General features: G+C 37.5%; 1 protein-coding gene across 1 annotated transcript in view; it reads right to left on the reverse strand.

Annotated features, from left to right (window-relative positions):
• The window catches only part of F13A1 (coagulation factor XIII A chain), a 190,223-nt gene that overhangs the window by 152,415 nt on the left and 19,135 nt on the right, over nucleotides 1–18,673 (reverse strand). Inside the window, exon 3 of the mRNA XM_037045364.1 lies at nucleotides 17,965–18,153. Within this exon, the coding sequence (XP_036901259.1) occupies nucleotides 17,965–18,153 (189 nt within the window). The remainder of the gene's footprint in view (nucleotides 1–17,964; nucleotides 18,154–18,673) is intronic.

Genomic DNA, 18,673 nt, shown 5'->3' on the forward strand with positions numbered 1-18,673 from the left:
GAGATGAGGGGACAGTCACCTACAAAGGAGTTCCCATCAGACTGTCAGCTGATTTCTCAAAAGAGACCTTACAGGCAAGAAGGGGCTGGAAAGAAGGATTCCAAGTCATGAAATCCAAAGACCTACATCCAAGATTGCTCTATCCAGCAAAGATTTCATTTAGAATGGAAGGACAGATAAAGTGCTTCTCAGATAAGGTCAAGTTAAAGGAGTTCATCATCACCAAGCCCTGATTATATGAAATGTTAACAGCACTTATCTAAGAAAAAGAAGATAAAAAATATGAACAGTGAAAGGACAGCAAACTCAGAGTTATTAACAACCACACTTAAAACAAAAGCAAACCAAGAGGACAGCTAGATCAGGGGCGGAACCATAGAAATGAAGAATACATGGAGGGCTAGCAACAGGGGAGTGGGAGGCGGAGAAGCAGGGAGAAGGTACAGAGAATAAGTGGCATAGAAAGTAGGTATAAAATAGACAGAGGGGAGAGCAAGAATATTATGGGAAATATAGAATCTAAAGAACTTGTGACACATGGACATAAACTAAAGGGGGAGTGGTGGGGGTGCAGGGTGGAGGGGAATGAAGGGGGGAATAGAACAACTGTAATGGCATAATCAATAAAATATATTAAGAAGGAAAACAAAATACTGAAGCCAGTTGGAAGAGTTTCCAACTGACAAAATCTAGGACAATTAATTAATTTGATAGTAACAGATTAATTAATGATGGTAACAGATTTAAGTAAGCCATTTAATTAAAGAGGAAATTATGAATTCATACTGATATCAATTACTATATCATTAAGACTTTGATGGTGAATAGAAAAATCTCATAGTGTCAAGGTACTTCTTTTAAAGCACTTATCAACTACAAAGGGAAAGAAGAGTAATTCTGCAGTACAGAATCCTGAAAGGCACCCCTGTGTTGGAGTCTGTGATGTACTGCCCAGAGGCCCCTTCAGGAATGACAGACATAGGTAAAGCTGCTGGAAGTGTTGTCAGAATGTGGCCCTCAAGGTCAGCCCCCTTTGGGAATAGCTTCAGCTAAAGTTAACTGCTTCATCCAAGACCCCACCTCATTCTAAAGGAAGTTCACATGCAATGGATGAAAAACATAGGGGTACAAAACCCCAGTTCCCTTGCTTCTCTCAAGGAGAATTTTAAGAGCCATTCCAGCTCCATAGCTCCTCTACGTGTTTGGCTATGGACTTTTTGGGGACTGCATCACAGCTCAGCTTCTCCCTTTGCTAATTCTGCTTTCTTCTGCAGGGGTTGATCCCAAGAGCACTCCCTAATCACCTTCTTGCATGCTAATTTCAAAGGCTATTTCTTGGGGAATCCAATGGCTATGAATTGAACGTTTTTGTCTCCTCAGATTCATATGTTGAAACCTAACCCCCAATATGATGGCATTTTGAGATGGGGCCTTTGGGATGTGTTCAGGTTTTGATTGTGGAACCCTCGTGAATGAGGTTAGTGCTCTTACAAAAGAGATTCCAGACAGCTTCCTTACCCCCTCTGCCATGTGAGGGCACAGCGAGAAGACAGCCATTTATGAACTAAAAAGTAGGCTCTCACCACACACCAAATGTGTTGGCATCTTCATCTTGGAATCCCAGTCTCCAAGACTGAGAAAGAAGTGTTCTTTGTTTAAAAGCCACCTAATCTATGGTATTCAGTTATGGCAACCCAAACGGATTAAGACACCACCCTAAAACACCGCTCAATCAAATGATCAAAGTTAATATCATCAGTAATGACACCTGTAAAAAATTATGTGTAACCAGATAAGATTCACTGAAAAGAACATAGCATCATTTCTGTATCATTACTGCCAAAGATACATAATCTGGTTCTAATCATGAGGAAAGAGACAAACCCAAACTGAAAGGCATTCAACAAAATTACTGCCTTATAATCTTCAAAGGTGTCAAATAATGAAAGCCAAAGAGAGTATTACACTGTTCCAAATTGAAGAAAACTAAACAGATGAGACATGACAACAAAATGCCACATGTGATTCTAGACTGGATTCTCTTTTTATCAAAGACTTTATTGGAAAAATTGGTAAAACTCAAATGGGGTGTAAAGATTAGATGATCATAACATATTGATGTTAATATCCTGATTTTGATGATTATGTAGGAGAATATCTTTGCTTATAGCAAATATGCACTGAAGTACACAAGGATGATGGGATATCACATTGACAACTCTCTAATAATTCTGGAAAAAACACCCAGAAGTTCTTTGCACTCTTCTTGTAAATTTTCTGTAAAGTGGAATCTATTTTTAAAATATAAAAAACTATCCAACAATAACAACAGAATAACATGTGTAGCCACTGTTTGTACTATTATCCTGTATATTCATATCCTCCTTTTTATTTATTAATTTTTTTACAATCAATGATGTAGGTCTTTTTTTTTTTACGATTTTATTTATTTATCTTTAGAGGGGAAGGAAAGTGGAGAGGGAGAGAAATATCAATGTGTGGTTGCCTCTTGTGCGACCCCTGCTGGGAACTGGCCTGCAACCCAGGCATGTGCCCTGACTGGGAATTGAACTGGGATCCTCTGGTTTGCAGGCCCATGCACAATCCACTGAACTACACCAGCCAGGGAATTGATGTAGGTCTTTAAGTTTCTTTAGATGAGCAGTATTTTTTATCTTTCTCTCTGGAACACCAACATCAGTCCTTCAAATTATGTGCTGAAGGGATATCACGGGTTGCCCTGTATTGGGCAACATCCTATGTCAACACTATGTGCCCTTCCTCTCAAGAATCATCAGCTCTAAGAGGACACAAGACTAATTGGTGCGAAGCAGAATGTCAATGAAGAGCTCAACCTGTTGCATAATAATGCAAATGAAATGCAAGTTTTAAGAAATCAATATGTGGGTATGGGGATTAGTAAATCATGGAGACAGGGGATGATTTAGTGCTCACAAAGCCAGGTTTACTGTGCCATAAAAATCTGGGGGAGATGAGGCAGAGAGAAAAAGAGACTTTTTTCTACCTTCTGAAGATGATTACCTTATACTTGTGCCCTAAATAATCAAGGCTATGATTTTTGTCTTGAAATTTTATCTTAATAGCTATAAAAACAAGTGCTGTCTTTATGAATCATCTTTATTTTTTTTTAAATTTGGCTAACACTCCACTCAAGTGTCTTTGACATGTTTAAAGCAATTTGTTTCACAAACATGAAAGTTAGAAAAGACTGAAATGATAAAAATGAAGTAATGGAGACAGTGTGTCATTTTTCATCACTTGGAAATATGTTATACAAATAAAGAAGTTGCTTTATGGAAAATGCCACCCTAGCTGTCTCCACTTCTTTATGTCCATCAATTTAGGCATAGGGTCATTATTTTCATCTCTTTTTTGTGAAATTAATTGCTTCAGAATACTTAAGGCTCTGGTCTACCCTGTGCACTAATTTTCCAGAGAACTTACAGTGTACATGTCAACCTAATTTTGAGATGTTGAACATCAAATGCAGCTTCTCTCTTTGGGAGCAAGTTATGGGGTTGAAGGAAAGGATTATTTTGCCTTTGTATTTTCCTAGTTAAGGAAACAGGACTTGAAATATCATTAGTTCTTAGGTTATAGTCCAAATGGAGAGCATGATCCTTTTCTTGGAGGAGTTGACAGCATTATGCTGATGATGGTTTTACCAAAAAAAAAGAAAATCCTCCCCATGTGTTTCTCCTTAGGTAATACCATAGTGTGGAGAGTTGCACGCCCTTCATTCAGCTATTGGACTGGAGGAAGTCTCAGGCTTCTATAACAAAACACCATAGACTGGGTGGTTTAAATAACAGGTATTCATATATGTCTTTCAGTTCTAGAGGCTGGGAAGACCCAGATCAAGGTACTGGCAGATTTGGTTCTTGGTGAGATCCTACTTCCTGGATCTCAGAAGATCATTTGTTAGCTGTCTCCTCATATGGTGTGGTGGGGGGAGAAAGAGAGAGAGTAAGCTCTGGCCTCTCTTTTTCTTCTTAAAAAGATATGAACTCCACATGATGGGGCACCACCCCCATGACTTCATCTAAACTTAATTACCTCCCAAAGGGCCCACCTCCAAATACTATCATATTGAAGATTAGAGATTCAACACACAAATTTTGTGGTGGTGGGGTGGATGGACGCAAACATGCAGTTTATTCATAGCAATGTCTCATCCCTCTCCTCCATTCCCTTCCTCTAACTGAAGGCCTTCAGGTTGTCCTGCCCAGACTATGCTTTAATCAAGTTCTTCATACCTAATCTCTCTCCTCAAGGAGGAATCAGCAGAACAGATCCAGATTACAGGCTTATTCTAGAATTTTTGACTTGATGTTAGACCAGGGATCTGGAAAGGTCTTGGAAGACTATGGAGTCCACTGAATGGAAAGTGATGCCAGGGAGCCACACCCGTCTCCAAATTGTATGTGATGGGTGGAATTCACCTCTAACAGTTTATCCTTTTGAAATGTTAGGGAATTATTTTCATAAAGAGCAAATATGGAGGTGGGAGGAAGTATAAGTCTGATCAGATATTACAATTTTAGCAAGAATAGATTTACTAGAATTTTGCTACTAGCTGTTAGCTGGAACCGGTTCCCTAGAAGGAATTGCCAAAGGCTGTGTTTATGGGATATAGTTCAGAGGTGTTTGGTGACCATGCGCTTCCAGAGAAAGCAGGCCCAGAAGTCCCAGCATAAGGATTTCTGAGTAGGCAAGTGGGCAGTGCAAAATTCTTAGTATATTTGGAAGGCCATTGACTCAGTTTCTTCCTGTGCAAAAAGTGGATGATAATTGTAACTACCTCCTATAGCAAGATCACATGCATGGAGAATGACTGTAGACCTGGGTTTCCACAGTGGTTGAGTCACACTCGTGTGACTTTGACCCATTTATTTACCCATTAGCTCCAAATTTTTGTCAGTGCTTACCCTTTCAGGTCCTAATCCTCTCCCATTGTGATCTTGCTGAACATCCAGGTAATTCAAGGCTGTCACCCTCACCCAAAACTCTGAGGGATTATGGAGTTCTTTATCAACACTCTGCACAGCCCCCCAAAGAGAATTCTGAAGAGAGGCTTGTCTCTTATATGCTGAGTGCACAGGTAGCTGGCTTCTTGCACAAGTCCTTGGGTTTCTTTGCTCCTGCAGCAAGGAGGTACAAAGGAGCCCCACTATGCCTTTAATAACATCTTCCAGCTTCCTGCCCATTCACTCCTTCTTCCCTCTGCCTTGCCTAATCTTGCCTGAGTGAATGTCTTTGCTTGGCCTCACTTATCCTGTATGGACTCACAATCTTCATTAATTTGGGACTTTCAGAGCCAAACCAATACTATACCCTGCCCAACCTAATTCTGTATGTTCCTGACATCTTCCTTCACCAGCATGGATTTTCTGTGCCCTGTGTGGACACTTATTCCCATTGTTAATACCATGCAATTGCTCCATTTTTTCCTCTACATTCCTATAGCTTTCTAGTAGCTTCCTTTTGCTTCAGCTTTGATTTGGCAATCACATATCCCAAGTGTGCTAATCCCAGCTTATGCCTGTTTTCCTAATATTCCAACTATTTAGCCCTACCTTCCCTCTCAAAATTTCCTGGTTTGAAAAGATGAATGATAGCATTACCCTAGCTGTGACCCACTGAACTTCATCCAACGCTGGGCTGACCTTGTAAGGGAATGTATCTGAACCTGTTACTGGGTATGGATAGTTTTAAGACCTGTTAAACAAGTGGGTTGAGGAAAGTGATTGATATAATTCCTTCCATCCCTAACATTTCTGATTCTTTGATTCTATGAAGCACACCGAACTTTGGGTTGCTTCACCTTAAACAAAGAGCAGTTGCATACAGTAAAACATATAGAGAGAGACATGCCTCTTTTGTTGGAGCAATCAATCCTAATTGTTCAGTAGACAATTATGCCCATGTAGGTTTCCTCCTCCTTTAGCTTCCTGTTTTTGCCTTGAACACAAGCTCAGCCCTCAACATGTTCATTACGTTCACTTGCCACTCATGGTACCTTATTCTCCTTCATCTGTCCATGCCTGACTCCCTATGCTCTTTATCTTTTCTCTCAAAATGAGCTTTAGAATGTCTTATTTCCTTTGGACACTTCCCTTTGCAGAATGTCAGCTATTTATTCTGCAAAGCCAATTTGTGTGAATTTATAAATAGGAGTCAGTTGGATAGAATTATCTATCCTCAAAAAGCATTTTTATTTTGTTAGGGAACAATTCAAAGGAGTAACTGCAATGAATGAATTCAGTGCGCTGTTGCTAGAACACCTTCCATGCTTGTCTGGCTATAGATTTAGCAGGTGGCAAATCCTATGTTCATCAACATATGACTGGTGAACATAATATACAAATAAATGAATGCATGAATGAGGTTGAAAAATATGTTTTTACTGTGAGCCATTTTATTGTTATACTACACAGCTCCCTCCCAGAGCCTTTATTTTTAAAGATATATTTGATTTCACAGTTCAAAATATGAGAATCTGATCATATCTAGATTAGCAGAAAAGTGTGAGTTATATATGTCCCCTTTCTCCTCTCCCACAAACATTTCTGGTGAAGAAATAATTGGTGGTGGACATCATTCAAGTCTCTCTTCAGTCCCATGTGAACAGAGACCCACACCATTTATTGGGCCACTTTTATACTGTTGTTGAAAACTAATGGTAATCTAATTGCATTTGATCATGTTAATGAATTCTGATTTTTGATAAAGGATTGTTTTTCAAGGTACCTGTTTTAATCTGACACAATGAAATGGATTATTTAGGAAGGATAATGCTTTTTGCTGTGTGGAAAAACCAGATGCCACAGCTTACCCCTACACAAGCAAAAAACCTGAGCTCTTAATTTTACTACCCCAAAGTTTGAAGAGTCACAAAGCAAACACTGATGGGGGACTGATCCCATTAGCTGAGCACATCCCTATTGTCTGCCAGAATGGGCCTCCTACACCACTGCTAGTTCCTCGGAGCTCTGGTGTCCTTGAGAGCCAGTGGTTCTCAGATGCCAGGACATTTATAACATCTAACCCTGGCTTCCTGAAAGCTGAAGAAACACTTGTGAACAGATACAAGTGTTTCTATAGCCACTTCCTAAAAATAACTGCTGTTAGAACAGTGTTTATGTGTGTGCAAGAGAGAGAGTGAGAGCAGGAGAGAAACAAAGACAGACATGAAAAGTAATTATAAAAAAGGGAAGAAAAGATCAGAAGGGCTGATATTGAAAAAGAAAGATAGGGTGAAAAGGATAGCAAAGAAGAGATAGAGCTAGCTATTTATAGGCTATTTTATGGTCCTGGCTCTGACTGCTGTTATAGAAAAGCTTTACAAAGGTTATACTTCCTTAAGGCATACTATAAAGATTTAGCTTTCCTATACAGTGGCAACCCTTAAAATAAGGCTGGTAATTGGGTCACCGTATCAGCAAGAAACTATCATTAAGAGGTTCCAAGGGCTTTCCTGTTAGTCTCTTCAGGCCTTACAACACATTCATAGAATAATGAGAGAGCACAGATTTTGAATAATTAGTCCACTTTTATCCTTTCTTCAGTGGGCCTTAATTCTGCTTGGACATTGTCTCTCTTTTCACAGATTGCAGACTTAAGAGCACGGTATAACAGTGGGTGCATTAGTTTTCGTTAAATATTCCTCCCCCAACTTTTTCACCCCTGACTTCACATAACTGCAAGTATTTCTCAGAATTTAAATGGAAAAGGCAGGAAACACCTACACAGTATAATCCCTGAGTTTGGATCATGAGTGTCCAGTAGAATATACTTTCAATTATGTGGGTGCTAATTAGCTAAGGTTATGAATTCTCATAAGTGAGAGAAGTTAGTGTAAGATACAAGCAGGAAGATAGAAGCACAGAGAGAGGTGAGGGTGAAGGCAAATAAAGAGGATAAAAAAGAGATGGGAGGAGGAGGGAGGCAGGCAGGCAGGCATCCATGTGGGAATTCCCATTGCAATATCCATGGTCCTTCACAAGTGCTCCACACAGTGCACTTGATGTTATGAAACACACTGGCAACTCCATTGCCCTAAGGACACCAAGCTCCACTTAGAAACTCAAACTCTGCAGGATGAGATGTGGGTCACAAAGCAGGGCTGAGGGGGGCTCCCTGTGAGTCTCTGGAACTAGAATGTGGATGGCAATCCCTGCTATATTGAGACTCAACAGCCTCTGTCACTTTAGCTAGAATTTTGGGCAAACAATTTCAGGTAGAGCTTCTATTTAACTAGTTTAGTTGTCAGCATGGATGTTGAAGACACTGCATATTTTTGTTTGGAGGTTCAGTGATTGTTATCTTTGCTTTGCAACAAGGAGAGAAAAGACAGAAAACAGTGGTCTTGTATTTGCCTTTTTGACAGCGTTTTCTTATTTAGTACTACTCTTTCACTGGAGAGTTTCACCCAGCACCACTGGTGCTGACTACAAAGCCTTTAAGGGCTCACCCTATGGGGGAGGGTTGGGAGCTTTCTCTCTTACCTCTATCTCTTCAGACCTAGGATGGGGGTGGGTATTTCTGAGTGGATACTTAATAGTGACGCAGATCCCACAAGAAGCTGCTTGAAGAGTCACACGTATCTAGGGTCAGGCTGAGCTGGTGCCTCAGCAAAAGTCTCCATTTATAGGTGGATAGTCAGGGAGATTAGAACAAAATAAACAAATTAGTCCAGCAAACAATATAACAGCAATCTAAAAAGTAAAAACATAGATCTTCTAAAAACTCCTTTGCAGAGGCCCCTGGATCATTGTAGTGCAAGATCTGAATGTCGTGTCTAGGTGTGCAAGACGATCAATATGTTTCCAAGTGTTGTTTCTCCACTGAACTTCCGTTTTTCTAAAATATATACTCTTATTTAATTGAATATATTGGGGTGAGTTTGGTCAATAAAGTTGTATAGGTTTCAGGTGTACAATTCTATAATACCTTATCTGTATATTGTATTGTGTGTTCACCACCCCAAGACAAGTCTCCCTCCATCACCATTTGCTCCCTCTTTATCCTCTTCCCAACACCCCCTTTTCCCTCTGGTAATTACTGTACTGTTGTGTCTATGAGGGTTTTTTATTGTTGTTTAATCCCTTCACCTGTTCCACACAGCGCCCCCCAAACCCCTCCTCTCTGACAACTGTATACTTTTTCTATTCAACTGGGTCAACTCCTACCCATCCTTTGAGACTCAGCTCAAATAACACTTCCTGGGGACTCCTCCAATCAGCCTCACAATTTCTCCCTCCAGGGTGCTTGCTAATATTTTGCCTAAGAGGCTGACATTGCTGACATTGAACTCAACGTCTACTGTTCAGGCTGAATCTTCAGATTCTTTTTATAAATTTTATTTATTTATTTATGTTTTAGAGGGGAAGGGAAGGAGAGAAGGAGAGAAATAACAATGTATGGTTGCCTCTCATGGGTCCCCTGCTGGGAACTGGCCTGCAACCCAGGCACGTGGCCTGAGTGGGAATCGAACTGCGATCGTGTGGTTCGCAGGCTGGTGCTCAATCCACTGAGCTACACCAGCCAGGGCATCTTCAGATTCTTTGAGGGCAGAAAATGTATATATATATATACATCTTGTATACACACACACACACACACACATACATACACACACAACTCTAATCCCAATACAGTGCTTTGCACATAAAAGCTGTTCAATAAGAGTCCAATAACACATTCAAAAGGAAAGTAAATTGGCTTTATGATAAAATAAGCCAAATAAAAACCAGGAAAATAAATATTAAAAAGTAAAGTAATCATTTTTGAAAAGAAAAGATTACTTTATACAAAGGCCATGTTGATAGAGTTATTTTAATGTGGGCACAAACTCTGAAGTGTCAAAGAGAAGAAACAGATATTATGCTGTTTCCATGACACATGGACTACAAAACCACCAGGTTCCATCATCCTTCCTTCCTCCCATTCTAAAGAATACAGGTAATTTGCAATTATACTTAGGTATTTTCTAGAGTGAGTCCTGCATTTTACTAAAGGGTATTATAAAATAAAAATATGGTAAAGTAGTGTTTGTCATAAAGCAATTTGGGGCAATGTTAGGCTAGAGGAGATTTTTTTTCTTTCTCCCTCCTCAAAGCTTTCAGTATACTAGTGTGTATTGGGATTGGGACTCTCCGAGAGGAGGCATGAAGCACAGCGTGACCCAAATGTGTTTGCCCACAAAATTTATTTTAAGGAGCATTTCACATGACAGGTGTTCACAGATAGAAAACTCTAGGAAACACTGTCCTAGTTTCTCAGATGCCATTATTAGTCACTTCAAGAGGAACTTAGAAATGAACACACTGATTGTCATGGTGCCAAAACACACAGAAGCAAAAATTTAAAATGATAGCCTATGTGAATGTTGCTTCCAAATAATAAAACAAATAGCCTATTTCCATGAAAACACAGCATAATATAGTGGAAAGAGCATAGGCTAAGAAATATTTCTTTATTCTTACCAGCTGCATGATTTGGGGCGAGAAATTTCTCCGCAGGGAAAATGCAATGTTTTGAAAATCACAAATGGTGATTTCATTTGAAATGTCTGAACCAAAAATTCATAGGGACACACAAACTTAAAGGATTTGGGTGATGCTCTCAGGTGTGAGATATGGTCCTTCCCTGGCTTTGATTCTCTTAGACTATTGTGATTGGACTCTAGAGAGAAAGAAACTTGTATATGCACCATATCTTAACTTTGGAGGGCTCACTGGGTAAGGTGACTGACATCTGTTGTTTTGAGGGGGAGAGCTGGTAAGAAATACAGCTGAGAATTCTTTCCTTACAGTGAATGAGCCTTCTTCAACAGAGTATCAAAGACAGAGGGGGCCCATGTTAAAGGAATAGCAAATTAACACCATAAGCTTTTCTTAAGTTTTCACAGCTTCAGTTACATGTTAGTAAAACCTATCATTAGCACTCTGCCCCATGCCTTTCATGATTTTCCACTGAACCCTCAGAGCTAGGAAGAGACAAAAGACCCCACAGACTGCCAGACACATTTTCAGCCACACCCCCCTACTCAAATTCATTAACACCTCCTGCCTACTTCACAGGGATGGCTGTGCTCTGCCAGCAACTAATAAATGCAGTTACCAAAGCCCACGACCCACTGACCCACACTGACCTTCTGCAGCATGTGTGCCCTTATCTGGCACCTAGTGGGTTTATCTGGGACCATGTAAGAGAGGCACTTAAATATTTAAAAAGGGAGAAAGAAACTTAATTTTAAGGTAGAATCACATAAACAAAGTCTATGACCTAAGTTTTGAGGACAGCAACAAAAGGAAACTATAGTGTATTAACACTTTAGTTCATCTCATATCAAGTCACAGCAAGAGAGAGAAAAAATAACAAAAAACTAAGTGCAAACTGAAAACAATTAACTGTAAAGTATTTTTCTGTATTTTAACATAATAATGGATTGCTCTATGGCATAGTTATGTTTTCTAAAATTATTGCGTATTTTGCCCTGACTGATGTGACTCAGTTGGAGCATCATCCTATAACAGAAAGGTTGTGGGTTTGACTCCCTTTCAGGACACATGCCCAGTTGCTGGTTTGAATGCTGGTCTGGGCAACATACAGAAGGCAACCTACTGATGTTCCCACTGATGTTTCTCTCTCTCCTTTCCTTTCTATTTAAAAGCAATAAAAAAGAATCTTCATTATTGTAAATAATACTGCTATGAACATAGTGGTGCATATATTCAGTAGAAGAGTAGATACAAAAGCTGTGGTACATTTGCACAAAGGAACGCTGTGCATCAGTAAAAGAGAAGGAATTCTTAACTTTTTGTGACAGCATAGATGGAATTGGAGACTATTATGCTAAGTGAAATAAGCCAGGCAAAGAAAGACAAATACCATATGATCTCACTTATAACTGGAATCTAGTGAACAAAATAAAGTAACTTGCAAAAGAGATCAGAGGCACAGAAACAGCAAACAGACTGATAGCTGTAAGAGGGAAGAGGGAGGGTAGGACTGGTTGAAAGAAGATGAAGGCATCAGTCAAAGAACATAGATGTGCACCCCTATGTTCATTGCAATGTTATTCATAATTGACAAGATGTGGAAGTAGCCCAAGTGTCCATCAGTAAGTGAGTGGATAAAACAATTATGGGACATTTACACAATGGAATAGTACTCGGTCATAAAACGAAGAAAATTTTACCCTTTGCAACAGTATGGATGGATCTGGAGATTATTATGCTAAGTGAAATAAACCAGTCAAAGGAAGAAAAATACCATATGATTTCACCCATATATGGAAACTAATGAGCAAAGTGAACTAACAAGCAAAACAGAGACAGACTCATAGATGGAGAACAGATGACAGCTAGTGGGTGGGAGGAAGTTAGTGGGTGGAGAGACCGAGTAAAAAGGAAAAAAGACTCATGGACATGGACAACAGTGTGCTGATTGCTGGAGGTAGTGGGTATAAGGGGACTAAATAGTAATGAAAAAATACAATAAAGATTAAATTTAAAAAAAGAATGTATAAACATGACCCACGGACATGAACAATGATGAGCGGATTGAGTGTGGAAATGACATTAGGCTAGGGGAGGGGAACAAAGGGGAAAACTGGGACAACTGTTAGAGCATAAACAATAAAAAGCAAAATAACAAAAAATAAATAAAAGGAATGAAAAAATGTTCTTGGGCAAGGATAAAAAAATGTTTTTAAGTATTGCATATATTGATCTTTGTCAATAAATCTAACCTTGGNTAAATTTAAAAAAAAGAATGTATAAACATGACCCACGGACATGAACAATGATGAGGGGATTGAGTGTGGAAATGACATTAGGCTAGGGGAGGGGAACAAAGGGGAAAACTGGGACAACTGTTAGAGCATAAACAATAAAAAGCAAAATAACAAAAAATAAATAAAAGGAATGAAAAAATGTTCTTGGGCAAGGATAAAAAAATGTTTTTAAGTATTGCATATATTGATCTTTGTCAATAAATCTAACCTTGGTATATAAACTCTAAAAGAAATATTTTAAAAGATTCTTTTATGTTTCTTTTTTTTTTTTTTACAAAGTAGTCTCTCTTTTGTTTTTTAAATTACTGTTTTCACATTCTAGGTTTCCTGGAATTCAAGCACACCCGCATATACAAAGTTTTATACTTAATTTCATTTTCAGTTCATATTTGAAACTTGTCTCTTATTACAATTACTTTTGAAATAGAATTTCCCATAGCAGCACAATTTATGATAGCCAAGAATTGGAAGCAACCTAGATGCCCATCGGTAAATGAATGGATCAAAAAACTCTGGTACATTTACACAATGGAATTTTATGCAGCAGAAAGAAAGAAGGAGCTCCTACCCTTTGCAACATCATGGATGGAACTGGAAAGCATTATGCTGAGTGTAATAAGCCAGGCAGTGAAAGACAAATACCATATGATCTCACCTTTAACAGGAATCTAAACAACAAAACAAACAAGCAAGCAAAATATGACCAAAGACACTGAAATACAGAACAGGCTGACAGGGACCAGAGGGGAGAGTGGAGAGAATCACAGGGGAAAAGGGGAAGGATTCACATGAACAAGTATAAATGACACATGGACAATAACTAAGGTGAGGGGCGGAAATGGGAAGAAGGTGGGGAACACTGCGGGGAGGTGGGCAGGGCTAGGAATATAAGACAGAAAACTGTACTTGAACAATAATTAAATTAAAAAATGCTGCATAAAATAGAATTTCCATGGCTTTATTCAATCCTACTGAAATAAGTATTGCACTTTAAGAGAATTATTTCTGAGCCCCAGTGAGTGCCCAACACCACTCTTTTTTCATCTTGGCCCTACCAAAGTGGTGGAGCCTGAGGTCTGTCATACCTCTGAGTAAACGGGAGAGACAAACAGACACTGATGGGGGTAAAACCCCCATCACTAGTCCTTTAAGGCCCTTTAGAAATGTGCTTGGTTTCTCATACATTAAATAGTAGAATGTGGAGCTTTGTCATTTTCCTTTTCCTGTTTCTACAATAAGTTTGGAAATAAAGTCTTCAAAAGTACAGTAAGCCCTCAAGTAACAACACTTCATTCAACATCATTTCGTTATGTCACTAAAGAGAAAAAAATCAATTCTTGGCCAGGGCCACTGTCTGTAGACTGCACTGTCTCCCTTGTCTGCACAGGTCTTCTCCGGGGATTCCAGTTTTCTCCCACATCCCAGAGACTGCAAGTGAGGTGAACAAGTGTGTCTCCATTCTGAGTGAGTGTGGGAGTGTGTGTGAATGGCTCTGTGATGGGAGGAAGTTCTATCTGGGGTGGGTCCAACCTCATGCCTGAGCTGCCAGGAGAGGCTCTGGATACCTACAACCCTGAACCTGAATCAGTGGGTTGGAAAATAATCACCTTACTTGTTTTTACTCATCCCTCTTAAATGTATAAATAGCTTACATTTATTTCAATGTTTAATATGGGAAATGCTTAGGTTCTTTATTTAGAAGTTTAGTGATTTTTTTTACTAGAAATATGCTGTAGGAACTTAACTCCTGTTTATACCAATTTAGCCTATGGTAAAAATTGGTTTTATTCTATGTCATTTTGCTTAAAGTGGCAATTTCCAAGAATCTATAGATGATGATAAGTGAGGACTTACTATAATAAGCCTTGCAATAGGCCATGCATACTGGAATAAGCATGTGCATGAACACACAAAAGAGAAAGGTGGATAAACTTAGGGAAAGGAATAAAACTAAACTTTCATCACATTTTAAAATATTGTTAAAAATACTAGCTGTGAATTCCTTTTTCAACTTAAGTAGCCATTATTAAACAGTATTGACAATAATAGTCTGTTCTCTAAATGTAACTTAATTGTGGTTGTTTCATTTTCCCTAACACAGGAACAGTAATTTAGTTGTCCCTGTCTTACCCCACAACTGGAATGGCAAACAATTCTGTGTGGAAACCAAGCATCACACTGATGCTGTTTATTTTAACTCAGGAGGCTCTTTTCTTCTACCTCTGTTTCTACCCTGGCTTCAACCAATTTTCCAACAATAATATGCAAATTTGCACTGTAAATGCAAATAAGCCCAAACAATATTACTTAAGTAGTAAGGGGCCATAGATTTTTTTCTAAGAAAGTAACTTTAGTTTTAATGAAAATATTTTTATTTTCCTTACATATACTCCCACACAGAGCAATTATTTTACATAGATGCCTTTGTATAGTCATATCATTCTTGCTTTCCTCAGCCCTTTCTTGCTTGGTTTCCCTTCCTTTTGCTTCTAATATTTTGGCCACACTTCCACCAGGAACCCATGCCAGCACTTATGTGCTTCATATTTTTTTCTGCACTCAATACTATGCAGATCTTATTCACATTTACAGCTGCACACATGTGTAGAAGATGTTGTGTTCACTCTTCTGTATTCTGTTTTCTCACTACCTCTCTTGAAACCCTCTGACATAGATTTAATTTACTCTTTTTAAAAAATAACAATTCATTATGTGAGTATATCACAATATTTTAACCACTTAACTATTGAGGAACATTTATTTTCAGGGTTTTTTGTCACTGTAAACAACGCTGCAGTAAAAAAACAACCACCTTTATAAACTGGGTTTTCTTTTTCTTTTAATATAATTTTTTTATTTAATTCTTGTTCAGGGTTTTCAATATGTTCAATAGAAGTTCCTCAGATTGGAATTGCTGAATCAAGGGCATATACCTTTTTAATACTAATAGATACAGTAAAATTGCTTTCTGAAAATATTATGAAATTGTACATTTATATCAGTAATGTATGCTTTTTTCTACATACATGCCAGCAGATATTACAATCTTTTCTAAATTTTTGCCAGTCTGATAGATAGTACTTTGATTTGTTTTTCAAGTATACAAGTGAATTTGAATACATTTTCATATGATTGGTTGTAGACCACTTAGATTTTTTCTTTTGTGAAATGTCTCTATATCCTTTACATGTTTTTCTATGTTTTGTCTTTATATTGCCAATTTGTGAGAGCTTCTTTTGCTTTCTCTGTTAACCCTTTATCTCAATGTATGTTTTAAATATTTTTCCAGATCTCTTCTGTCAATTAACCTAATTAGTGGTATTTTTGGTCCTTTGGTCATGTGTATGGTCATTTGTGTCATTAGGGTATGTATATAACAAACATATACATATATGTTATATATAATATATATTCATATATATACTAAAATATCAAAATGCAAAAAATTCACAACTTTTCTTATTCCATTAAATGAACAACTATATTAAATGCTCATATACTGAGGTCTATTTCTGGATTCTCTGTTTTACTAAATAATTTTTATTGTATATTCTTATAGCCGCTTCTGACAGAAAGTGCTCTATGATTTCTTTGTGTAATTTTCTTGGTTATTATCAGGTAATTATTCTTTCAAAGCAACTTATTTTATCCAGTCAAAAAAAATAAAACCTCTATTAGGATTCTAATGGCAAATCAACTGAATATACACTTTAGTCTTAGGAGACCATTTTTAAAAATACATTGGGACTTCAGAACCAAGAACACATTTGTTTTTTATTGGTTTCTCATGTCTTTTACATGACTTTTGTTAAGATTTTATATCTGCTTTTTATAGGTTTTGTCATGTTTGATAAAACTTTTTTCTACATTTCATAGTTTTTCTTATTTTTATATGTAGAATTTTTTTTTTAACTTCTTGGTCCTTAGTGGTAGAGGAGTGAAAAGCTATTGACTTCTAATTAGCCATCTTACAAAGTTTTATTAATATTGTGCATTTTTTCCTTTAATCTGTTGGGTTTTCTGCATATACAATGATTACATTAATAAAGTATCATTTTTATCTCATTTTTTAGTTTTATAGTATATATTTTATTTATAGTATATATTTCTTTTATATTATTTATTTGCTTAAACCTTTAAAGTAATACTTTAAAAAAATAAGGAATGGTGATAGTAGACATCTCTATTATTATTATTAAAATTATTAAATTTTTGCCAGTAAGGATACCAAAATGTTGTTGGTTTGGGGTAAATAATTTTTAGTATAATTGAGGAGAGTTCTTCTACTTTGTCTTATTTTTTAAAAATTTAGAAAACACTTGTTGAATTTAGCCATTTTTTTAGTGACTTGAGTTGATTGCCTGATTTTTCTTTTAACTTATTTATGTATAGGGTTATGTAGACGGATGTCCTGATGTTGAGCCACCCTTGCTTTTTGGTGCATGTGCTTATTTGCTACTCCATTAAATTTCTAGAAAATATTTACCAACTGTGTCAAATACTAGTAGCTATAACTTAATAAAGGTTTCCACAATCAAATTAGTTTGAGAAATACTATACCAAAGTTAAATGGTACTTCCCAGAAGCATTCAAGTTAATGAGCATTGTCAACTTACAAGAAGAAAATAGAGTACAACATGTTGTGTGACCTTTATTTGACCATGCATTTTTTAAGGACCATTCCATGTTACTATCTTAAAGTAAAACAATCTTTTGGGAAATTCTTAAATGAATATTGCATAGTAAGATTTGCAAATGTTTTAACTGAGACCAATTAAATCATGAAGGCAGAAGAATGAGTTAAAAGTCATAAGTGTAGGATACTAAAACCATTTGGAGAAAAATAACAACTAATATTTGTGCCAACTGCATCTATGCCAGATTCACTCTTATTTATACCAGAGTTTTGCCTGGGAAGGCCAAAATTATTGATATTTGGCATTATATAAACCCATCTTCAAGCACAGGGTTGTCAGGGGCTGAATGCAATTTCAGCTTCAGCCAGCTGTTAAAATATGATTCTAGGAAATAATGCAACTGAACCTGTACCAACTCTCTATTTTGTGACCATAGTGCCATAACTAACATGACATGATGATGTAGATGGACTATCGTGACTTGGGCTTACATGTGGCACTTACCAATGACATATTCCACCCTGAAGAGATCTTTTCTGGGGTCGTATGGACGATCGAAGTCAATCTGGATGTAGAAAGACTGCCCTCTACGTACAATGAGTTTGTTGTTATCATACTTGTCGGTGTGATGATCCACTTTGTTGCTGTCCCATCTCTCCTTGAATAGGTGAACACTCTTGACATTAAGGTAGTCTATGCACAAAGAAAGCAATCAAGGGAAACCACTTAGTAACTTTGTGAAAATGTAAATTCAAAAACGAGATCATTTTTTCCTGAAGCAGGAAGGTCTATTGGATAAAACTCTATACAGACTGGGAGGTTTGAGAGTCAGTGTCTTGTGACATTTTTGCTTTCAAAGAGGGTTTTATAAAAGCTTTTCCCCACTCTGAACTCATTTGCACAGCACTGACTTTGAGAGAGATGGAGCAGTGTTGATAATGCCCAGTGTACAGATCTAGATACAGAGAAACTAATACCAAAGTTGAAGTCATATTCCCTCATTTTCCTTATGTCAGGTCCTTCTCATGGTGACTATGGCCACACTGTGTCACTAAATAGAGACAAGCAGGAAATAGCCACTTCCATTTTCTTACCCTTAAAAGGGGAAAAAAATCAAGTCTGACAAAGCATCAAAGAATGTTCTAAGGACAAAGTTGACCACTAACTCAAAATTGTCTTCTTACTTCAAGAAGGGTCAAATACCCTTCCTTTT

The sequence above is a fragment of the Sturnira hondurensis genome, unplaced genomic scaffold, assembly GCF_014824575.4.
Source record: "Sturnira hondurensis isolate 20B ecotype Veracruz unplaced genomic scaffold, ASM1482457v3 Scaffold0004271, whole genome shotgun sequence".
In the NCBI taxonomy this organism is placed as follows: domain Eukaryota; kingdom Metazoa; phylum Chordata; class Mammalia; order Chiroptera; family Phyllostomidae; genus Sturnira; species Sturnira hondurensis.